The 11,296-nt window shown below is 34.7% G+C and overlaps 1 protein-coding gene across 1 annotated transcript; it reads right to left on the bottom strand.

Annotated features, from left to right (window-relative positions):
• Positions 1-1,455: 1,455 nt before the first annotated feature.
• Positions 1,456-7,442, bottom strand: LOC149808405 (PI-stichotoxin-She2a-like). Its single transcript, XM_089976780.1, has 4 exons — positions 7,345-7,442; positions 7,151-7,214; positions 5,458-5,595; positions 1,456-1,681 (listed from the first exon to the last, which is right to left on the bottom strand). Exons 3-4 carry the CDS (start codon positions 5,582-5,584, stop codon positions 1,518-1,520), a joined length of 291 nt encoding a protein of 96 aa, XP_089832906.1. The 5' UTR covers positions 5,585-5,595; positions 7,151-7,214; positions 7,345-7,442; the 3' UTR covers positions 1,456-1,517.
• Positions 7,443-11,296: the final 3,854 nt, after the last annotated feature.

Here is an 11,296-nt window from a genome sequence, read left to right as displayed (position 1 = left end):
CATTTGCATTTGAAGTATATTTGGTGGAATAAAATTGCCCGATTTTATTCTGAAGTGTGGGAGGGGTGTCACGTTTGCTAAGCCCAGGTATTAAGACATGCATAATTGCCACGGCCATGTGTTTCATGTCTAAACATATCCGCGGGCTAAAGTAAGTCTTTTACGGAACGTTAACCTGACCAGCCAGAGCTGAATCTTGAATCGACACATGCGATAGATCGTATCAACTGGTCAAAGGATTGCCTTATCGCACCTTCATTTCAAAGGTGTGTTCATATAACAGAGGGAACCCGCGAGGTTCTCATCCGTCCCCATGTGGACAGCTAGAAGGACATTTTCCGCTAAGTTTGATAGGATCGGTTCACAGCAATATCCAATAGGAATTGAGATAGAGTATGTGATTACAATTTAGATCCGAATTATAACTTCTTAACTCGCAAGCAAAATGTTAGTTCTCCTGCGAAGATTGCGAGCAAATAGGATTACTCCGAGAAAGCACTTGTAATTTGGCGATAAAACTTAGAAACAAATTCTAAGGAAAGACAAAGCTTCAAAAATTAAGCTTTTTAGGGGACAGAACTTCCGGTTTAGTTGAGTTCCGAGTCTCCAAGAGGTGGAGAAGGAAGTGAGACTAGCAGAGCAGTCGGGGTTGACCAAAGTCTAGTCGGTAGAGAGAAGGTGCATAGAAAGTGAAGAAGGAGGGAAAGAAGTAAAGGATGAGAAGGAATTTAGAGAACGTCGGGAGGAAGAGGAGAAGGAATTAGGAGGAATAGGAGAAAAGAATGCTCAGATGAGTAGAATACAAGGACATGTGCAAATCTATCTCACACTACTAATCAAGTGATGTAATAGGCTATTACGGGGTCAAACGGAAGAAGAGAACTTAGGAAATTTGAATAATTTGACTATTGAATTGCTATTAAATTGTTATTCGTTGAATTTCACTTTTTTGTATATTCAGTCATTTAACCGTTGGCATAGCTGACTGGGAGCTCGTAACTTTACATCTATCTTTCACTAATTTAACTTCCAACCAAAATCGATCCTAGGTGGGTCTTCTATAATAATTTAGATAAATTATAGGGAGTACCCTACCCCAACCATAACAACCCTCACAAGGAGCTTTTCCCCTGGCACAAATGACCTGAGTAGAATTTCCAGAAGGAATTTCTACTTTAAGTTCATTTTGTTTCTCCGCGCAGAGAGAGAGAGAGAGACAGACAGACAGACAGACAGACAGAGAAATTGCTATTGGGACAATTGGACGAACGAATTTCAGTCAACGGATAGTTTCAAGGTGCGTTCCTTGTGTAATAATTACGTCTTTTCGCAGTAAATCGCTTTTATGGATTGCTAATTCCATATGATTTCTCTCCCTCACGACAATAGCATCAGTAGGCATTTTTCTCTAACACTCCTTTACCTCGTCTAACAAAAAAACATTTTCGAAAGTAATTCAGTTAGAACTAGTACTTGAATTTATTCCATTTTTCAAATTAAGGAATATTACATTCTACTCAAGATGCACAGGCAGCAAAGCAGCTGGCTTCTGTTTCAAAGTTATTTTGGTTTCCACCGCAACCGCCATAGATGAATTCTTTGCACTCAAGCGTCTTGACTTCAAAGAAGTATCGTGGAAAGAATCCCTTGCATAGGCCTGGGTTACTTGGCAAGTGACAGACTGCGAAGAAAATTATACATTTTTATAATAGTACTCAACCAAAATTTCCTCAAAAAAAGTAGCATTATTTTCTAAGACCAAATGCGCTTTTGCTTGGGGGTGGGGGCTGACGGCTTAAATACATTACAGACACGTGAACACTATACCATACACTTCGTATCAGTGCTCTGCATCTTCTGAATACGTTGATTATTTCACAATGTTACAGTGATATGGAAATCTAAACATTGTAAAACTTTGTTCCATTTGTTCTGTTTCAAAGTACCTACAATTTTGCCTCACATTTTGTTAGGAATAAGATGCATTTTATTAAGAAGATTTTCATTTCTCTTATGTCTTTGTTGTAGATGACAACCCCAAAACGTATAATTATTTATCGGTATGTTTTGATAACAGGGTTATAGTCTTTGGTACGATCACCCACACATATATTTCAAAATGTCTTCCACTAAAAAGGTAGTCCAGCACCGGACGTACATTTTGTATCTCCATCAACAACATAAAGTCGACAAGGGCCGAATGGTATTCTTTTTAAAAGTTTTTCCCCATTCGGATATGTAATCAATTTAATATTTGGATATATAATTAACTCAATATCAATTTTATATTATATTAATTTAATACCATTTGGATATGATATTAATCCAATACTATTTGGATATGTAATTAATTCAATGCCGTTTGCCTATGCAATTGATTTAATACCATTTGGATATGTAATTAATTCAATACTGTAACAATCCATCCAAGGGGTTACTGAACGAGAGATGTCAAACCCTGGAGCAATTCCGCTAGAAGTCATAAGTTCCCGCTAATTTCAGTGATTTCTATACAACAACTGTTCTAAACCAGAAAGTCCAACGTCTCCATTCTATAAACAACCTTACTCTAATTAATACAAGACCACAGATCTCACAACTTCCCAACTGTCTATCAATCGCACAACTGCATGGTGTCTCTTCGTTAACTTTTTCCGTAAAATATCATGGAATTAAAATACAAAAATATAAAATTTACAAACAAGGTAATTTCAATATATATAACATTATCCAGATGTAGCTTTGTGCCGTTATTCATGATGTATAAAAATGTTCAAATTATACAGTGTTCGTTCTCATTATTCATGATGGACACAAAATTAAAATTATAAGGTGTTCGTTGTGCCATTATTTATGATGCATAAAATGTTCAAATTATAACGTGTTCGTTATTCATTATTTGTGATGCATAAAAAGTTCAAATTTCAACGTTTCGTTATGCCATTATTCATGATGAATAAAAAGTTCAAATTACAACGTTTCGTTATGCCGTTATTCATGATGAATAAAAAGTTCAAATTACAACGTTTCGTTATGCCATTATTTATGTGACCCGGGACTTGAGTCGTGTGCTAATGTGCGTGGTTGTTGTGAGTGAGCGAACGAGTGAGCGATCGATCGCGGTGCATGATTCCCGTGCGTCACGTGTATGAAAACCACCTCTCCGCGATACTAATAAAAGGCTAGGGAATTACTACTACTCGAGGCTAGAGAAAGAGAGTCATACAACACCTCGAGCAGTGCGGAGATTTGTCTTTCACGCAAGTGAAAGACAAAGGGATTGAATACATTAATATATTTCGGGAAAGTAATAGTCTTTGAGTCTGGTAAGGGATTGTTTTTATTTTTGTGATAAAATTATAAATGCCGGTGGGTGGGTTATATAATGTGTACTGTATTTGTTATATTATGTATTATGTTCGTCTTGTATTCTAAGTATGTGTTTTGTATTGTTTTAGGTTTTTTTTATTGTACCTCATACCAACTGTCATAAATCCCACAATAGACAACAAGAGTACTTATTTCTTTGCGAGAGGAGTGAGAGCTCACATTTATGATGCACTAAAGTTCAAACTACAACGTTTCGTTATGCAATTAATTATGATTCATTAAAGTTCAAATTATAAGGTGTTCGTTATGCCATTTTTATGATGCACTGACAGTTCAAATTGTAAAGTGTTCGTTATGCCATTTTTAGGATGCACTGACAGTTCAAATTATAACGTGTTCGTTATGCCATTTTTAGAATGAACTGACAGTTCAAATTATAAGGTGTTCTTTATGCCATTTTTATGATGTATTGACAGTTCAAATTATAAGGTGTTCGTTTTGCCATTTTTATGATGCACTGACAGTTCAAATTATAAGGTGTTCATTATGCCATTTTTATGATGTATTGACAGTTCAAATTATAAGGTGTTCGTTTTTCCATTTTTATGATGCACTGACAGTTCAAATTATAACGTGTTCGTTTTGCCACTTTTACGATGCACAGACAGTTCAAATTATAAGGTGTTCTTTATGCCATTTTTACGATGCACTCACAGTTCAAATTATAAGGTGTTCGTTATGCCATTTTTATGATGCACTGACAGTTCAAATTATAAGGTGTTCGTTTTGCCATTTTTACGATGCACTGACAGTTCAAATTATAAGATGTTCGTTATGCCATTTTTTTCATGCACTGACAGTTCATATCATAAGGTGTTCATTACGTCCTTATTCATCATGCGTAAAAATGTTCAAAGTATAACCTGTTCGCTGACTTAAGGAAAGGGATGATAAATATTCAGTCGAAAATTTTGTGTCTGTGTCAGTCAATATTTATTATGGGTGGGAGAAGATAGAACTAATGCATATTTCGCAAGTTTGCTTGTCCACACACTGTACTGAAAAAATTAGATTAGAGTACTATTTCACACTACTAATTCAATAGTTCGACTTGAGTGTTAACTGGTTGCAATAATATGCAATAGTTAGTATAAAGACGAGTAATGTGCAATGGTGCTATAAAGCAATGCTTGTGTAGTGGTTGTTATAACCAAATGCAATGTGTAATGGTCGTTATAAAAAAGATACGTATAATAGTTGCTATGAAGATATGAAGTATGTCAAGTTTGATATAAAGAGATATAATATGTAATGGTTGCTATAAGAATACAAAATGTATGCAGTATGTAATGGTTGCTATAAGGACGCAATTGTCTTTCGATTTCTAAAGATTTGTAACGTGTAACGTTAGCTATATCCAGCTGAAATGTTATGTATATCTATATTTGTTGTAATTCTTGGTACACGATTTTATATAATGTTTGTAATTTTTATTCATGGTTGTAAATTGTACAATTATCTTTACATATAATCTATAAATAATGCTTATGTATGTCTTGAAAGTTACTAATAATAGAATTATTAGTAAACATGTTTACGAGATTCGGCCTTTTCCCCACTGGGCAGATCGACTAGGATGGTTCTAGAAGAATTAAGTTCATTCTTATTGGATGAGTTAGGTCACAAGAATAGGTATTTTGAAATATTAGATTGAGTAGTATGATCTGTCACGTGATGGTATGTTGTGAAGTATAATCGAAATAGAAGGTGTGTATAAGGAAAAATTATTCAATCAAATATCATTCCTATTTTGCAGTCATTCCTATTTCTCGCGTTCTTGCTGTAATATCAAGTCTGCAGAAGTGTTATTGTTGTACTTAGCTGTTATTTGAGACGCAAAACATTTGGACTGTTCAGTAGAAAGTGTTCATTTTTGGACTATAATGTTATTTTGGAACTATTGTGAATTATTGAGTTCATGACAATGCCATTTTGACAACGTCGTGATTCTTGGCGGAGCAATACATTTCCGGTTACATGGCTGGTACACTTAATAATCGTGCACAAAAATTATTTAAAGTACAAAATATATTTCCTTTTCTTTTCCAAAAAATGTGTTTTTCCTACCGCTTGGGTCGAAGGGTGTGGTGTTGGGGTGGTCGGTGGGTTCAGGTGGCTGAGTGATGGCACCGTCAACTGCCAGCAGACACAATGCTAGTGTGAAGACCAGCAGGCAGGTGGTCCTTGTCAGCATGGCGATTATAGCTGTCAATATAACAAAATTAATTTTATTCTGCCGCTGCAACACAAGAAGGTGATATGTTTCTTTGTGCGTGTATGTCCATTTGTAAGTCCCGATTCAGTTAAAGATTACAAGAGCAATATATTCTACGTAAAACAATAGTTTCACAACGCAATATAGTGCTATTCGTGTGTAAATGTCTTATTAGATTGTGGAAGTTATATTGTGAATATTGACCTCCTTATCGCCTTTTTACTGGACATCGAAATTTACAAAATGGCCCTAAAACTACTGAGCATAGTTAGATAAAACTTATGTTATGTATAGTAGGGAAATAATTGTGTACATGTCATGGTGGTCATTTTTACATGACCGGGCTAGATTCTCATATTTATCATGCTCATTTTGACTCGGTTCTGGCCTTTTCTTGGATTAGAATTTTGACGCGGTTCTGGCCTTTTCTTGGATTAGAATTGAGTTTATTAGTTGTGACCTTTTCATAGCTTAAAAATTTACATGTAAATTCTGAAATTGCATTGTAACACAATCATATTGCATCACTTTAATGGATAAATTGTCCAGAGAAATGAAAAATGTGTATTATGTGGAATTATGTGAGTATAGAAAGTTCTTCCCGTGCAAACAAATATTTTATTATAAGTTAGCATTTTCGATGATTATGATTCAGTCACTTGTTAACTGAATGACCATGATAAAGTTAAAAACTTTCGTTGAAGCATTAAAGAACCAGTAAACCAACCGCAAATGATTTCCGCTCCGCGTTAATAAAAAATGTTAGGTTTACCATTTCATCAACGTTAATAAAAAAAATTGTTTGCTCTTATTTGTCTATATTGCTGCTGTTTGTTTTTTTATTTTATTTTATTTTATTTTGTATTATTATTTGTTTTGCTTTGTTTTATTTTATTACAATACTGTATATCATGTGACGCTGTGTCATCCTTTGATGTTTCAATGAAATTAATGTAATATTTGTCCTTCTACCGACTACGGTAGATTTACAGCGTTCGCCAAATGACATAAACTATTCGTCGCTGGGTTATTGCGAGTTACATATATCAAGCCAGAAATACACATATATCGCTTAATTTCGCATGAAATAAATTAAAATACTGATGGGACCAGCTTTTCTGGTTTTATCCCTTTTTGCATTATTTTTTATTTTAAATTTGTATATCTATAATCTGGAAATGTTTTTTCTTTATAATAATTTCAAGCGGCCCGCAAAGGTCAGGAGGTTAAACAACAAAGAGAAGTATTTTTTTGTAAATCGAAGGGGCCTACTGGGGCACACACATCCTGTCTGCGGCACTGTGGGCAATTCATCGATTTAGCTCTGCGACGCCATTCAGGCCTACTGTAAAAGACCTTTTAGTAAATGTTTTAGGTCTCAGACATCTAACGTTATTGGTAAAGAAAATCTTTTCAGCAGGCAATTCAATGCCTAAAATTATATTAAGTATTATTTTTTTACGATTATTTATATAGTATGCAAATCATGCCTGAGGATTGGTCAAGTTCTCACACACAAGAACTGTAGAAAATTAATGTACATACCTTTTGGTCTTTGGTTTAAGCCACCTGAGTTTGCCTGTATACCAACTTCTTGTACATGAGTCTTCTATGTCAGGAAAATAACGGCTATATAATTATATATCGTCATTTTTCTATATAATTCTATAGAAATCAATATTATTTTTATAATCAAATTCTTGTACAATTTAAATGTGATAAATAAAGAGAAACTGTACCTGTTCTATATAACTACCGAGCGTTTGAAAGTCAGTCTTCTCGTGAGAAACTGTCACCTGTTTGTAACAAGGCGAGGTGCTAGTGGAGTCATTGTAATGTCAACTTATCCACGTTGAGAGTGCATTCCCCTAGGCTAGCCTTTATAGTGTCTTGGTCACATTTAATCAGGAACCATGTCGGTTTCGTTTCACACACACATATTCATGTACTGCATATATCGATTGTTCGATTTCTGTTCACCCACATATATACATGTACTGCATAAATCAATTGGTCGATTTCTTTTCACCACCACATATACATGTAATGCATCTATCCATTGGTCGGTTTCTTTTCACCCACACATGCACATGTACTGCATATATCGATTGATCGATTTATTTTCAGCTACACATATACATGTAGTGCATGTATCGATTGGTCGATTTCTTTTCAGCTACGCATATATATGTACTGCATATACCGATTGTGTCAGTCAAAATTCATGAGATCACTACATCACGGAACTAGTACATTAAAGCAGATATGAAACAACCTCAACAAAGTCTCTTATATTGTTGTACATTTGATTTGTTCTATTTCAACCCCCAACAAACAAATCGATGACACGTCTTGCTGGCAGGGTCATAAAAATAGCGAAGAAAGTAGGCCAAGCACGGGCCGCTGCTCACTGGTAACTCACAAACTAAAGAAACAAAAACACAAACGGGGAGTGAGAATAATATTTTATGTAAATGCGTTAATTTTATGAACGTGGTATAAAGTATGAACAGAGATTTGGTTTTTAAGAAATATCGTGTCTGTAATGTCCTGCCCTATGTAACAATAATGACTCGATCATCTTTAAAATTTATAACTTACGGAATACATTCAGTATTACAGTAATGGCTTGAACACCATCAACATTTCTATCGTACTGAAAACATGGAGTATTACAAGATACAGAGCTCGAAATTTTGATATGATTGCTTAAAGATTAGTTAGATCTCTCAGAAATAAAATATAATTTCCTCTATTATTATTTATTACTTCAATTTACAAATTTACAAACTAAATTTCCCTCAACATCAGCACCGACAATTGCAGATGTTAACATATGGAAGGCTTGTCATTAGTATGTACAATTTGTGCAAAAAAGAAATAAGTCCAAGACTGTCCCGTTGTCTTAAAAAAAAACGAAAATGAGTGTTCGCATTCGAAACAAAATGACGAAAACACAAAGTTCGAGCCATTTATGTGTTCAGTCACAACACAAATAGGGAGAACCGCAGTAACTCGGCGGTTAGCCAGTCGGACTCGCGACAGGAAGGGTGCGGGTACTCTCTGGACGAAACTTTACTACAAATAATGCCTTGGTGTGGTTTAAACTTTAATGTTTTGAAGTATCGATAAATATTAATCAATATATTAGTCTTCACAGATGATTGTAATGGTGGTGATTGCGGTTCTAAACATAAATTTTGTAGGCATGTTGGTATGTAGCAGAAACAAGTCTTTTCACAACGATTTTTATAATGAAATTTACGTATCAGGCACATCAAATTTTCCAAACAATAGTACTGTATAACCAGGTCCGGCCCTAGGATATGCGGGGTCCAAAAGACAGAAAGCGATGAGTGGGGCCCTCAAGCAAAAAAATATAATCTGCATCGCTGAGTTAATTTCCTGAAAGCGCGGGGCCCAAGGCGGTTTCCTCATTCGCTTTGCCCTAGGGCCGGGCCAGTGCATAACAATAATAATAGTACAATCTGGCTATCGTAGTTTTATTATAGAAAGATCTGTTAGATAATGTGGCATTTAAAACAACAGTCAGAAGGCGAATTTCGGTGTTTATGTATCTAGTTTGCTAACAAATATCCAGAAGGAAATATTGTTAGAGACACTGAAGTTTTCTCAATGCTGGAGTTATTTTCTTCAAGGTTATCAGGTCAAATTTTTAAGCAATGTGACAAGAAATGATTATAATCGATTAATATCACGGAAAAAGTATTAGGTGGATAATATCTAACATATCGGAATATGTTATGTACTTTGAAATTGACCTTAGTCCAAAAAAAAGTTCACTGTGTACCTGACTAGAGACATTGAGACTGTAAACAACATAACACAAGGCCAATATTTCTGAGCATTTGTGAGCATGGATTAAATCTTAGGATCATTGACGATGGGATAAACATATTTATCTTAATCTGAGTCTAGGATACTAGTATTCCTCCGTGGAAAAATGAAGAAGAAAAGGTGTACCTAATGTTTTCCATGTTCTTTTTCATAATTTTAGAAATAACATTATTTTGTTGACAACTTACATTGTTCTAGAAAAGAATTCTTGACCCTCATCAGAGTTGTATTTTTGTGTAAGATTTGTATATATTGTTCTTTGCTTATTGTTGTTTTAACAGTTTCATCTCAGAGGTATTGTTTATTCATGATCTTATTCACTGGCAATACAAAGTGCTCATCATTAATACTCTTGGTCAGAAACATTAATTTGGAATTATAGTGAATTCAGGAAAGGATATTTCAGGACCATACTATTGTGATACATCAAAAGGCTGTCAGTACATCATCACACTCCAGACAATGGGCACATTACAACATTTGAGACTACAAGCACATCAGCACATTCAATATTGGAACTTATTTGCAATACCACTGGAATTCAGCTGGAACTTTATATATTTGGGCTTGCGATAAAACGTTTAGAATTTTGGGGGATTTAATTCACAATACTACATGTTCTTTGCACACCGTCACTTTGCGTACCAGGGAAATAACTTATTTGGTGAATTTTACAAAACTTGCTAGTTTCTGCGACTTAGTTTAAGATCACAGAGTCGTTCATCAAATTAAGGGTTCTACCAAATTACGAATTTCTTTAAAATATTTTTTAAAAAAACGTTGTTCCATGTATTATTTCACACATTTCAGAAATCAAGTGAAACCAGCAAGCTTTCACAATGTCATCTATAGTGAAGACCTTTATTTTAAATCTATCCAGGAACGGTCAGAGTCCTTCAAAAAAAGTATGAATTACTCCAGCCTCTCAGAAAATATGATCTCTCTGAATCAAATGCTCTTTTAAAGAAGCAAGAAATGAAAAATATGTTGGTCCAAGATTTCGTGGAAAATAAGGTTTTGGATAAAAGGGCTTTGGGTTTGATTAGTAAGTCTTTAAATGTCACTGACATAAAAGTAATAGGATTTAAATTAAGACACAAAATGGAAATTGAGTTAAGAAATCTACAGCCTCAGAAAGAGAAAGAAGAGAGACAACTGCAATTGGAAAAAAAGAGACAACTGCAATTGGAAAAATAATAGAGAGATATCCGGATACAAAAAGAAGAAAGAGAATTGCCGTTGCAGAAAGCAAAGAGAGACTATTTTTAATACAATGCCGAGAAGAAAAAAAAGAGATGGAAATACAGATGCAGAGAGAAAGAGAAAGGACAACAGGGAAGTTCAATTTAGATTTAAAGAATCAGATCTGGCAAGTGAAAAGCATATCCCCACTTTACACACAAATTCAGGTTTTGATGTTACTAAAAATATTAGGTTAGTACCCGCTTTTAAGGAAAAAGAAATAGATAAATGTTTTCCGCATTTTGACAAAATTGCTGAAAATTTTAAATGGCCGAAAGAGCAAGGCTCGTGACATCTAGTCTTCCATATCAGTACAGCAAATTGCTGATTATGATCTTGTTAAGGAATGTGTCGTACCTGAGGTTTATCGACAAAAGTGTAAGGAATTATGATAAAGATGTGTATGTCAAAATAATGTAGTTATGTTAGTTTGACCGTGACTGTTCATTTCTGCAAACACGTAAGGTTGACCTGGTTCCCGACCTTAATTCAAATTTAGTAACAGTCACGTCAACAATTCTTTTACATTTATTTTTATTGTGAGAATAATAACGTTGAGATCGATGCTGTGTTGGATACGTGACCCTCGAC

This window comes from Sinohyriopsis cumingii, chromosome 1 (genome assembly GCF_028554795.1).
Source record: "Sinohyriopsis cumingii isolate HCF-2022 chromosome 1, ASM2855479v2, whole genome shotgun sequence".
Taxonomy (NCBI): Eukaryota; Metazoa; Mollusca; class Bivalvia; order Unionida; family Unionidae; genus Sinohyriopsis; species Sinohyriopsis cumingii.
This window is presented reverse-complemented; position numbering and strand designations above follow the sequence as displayed.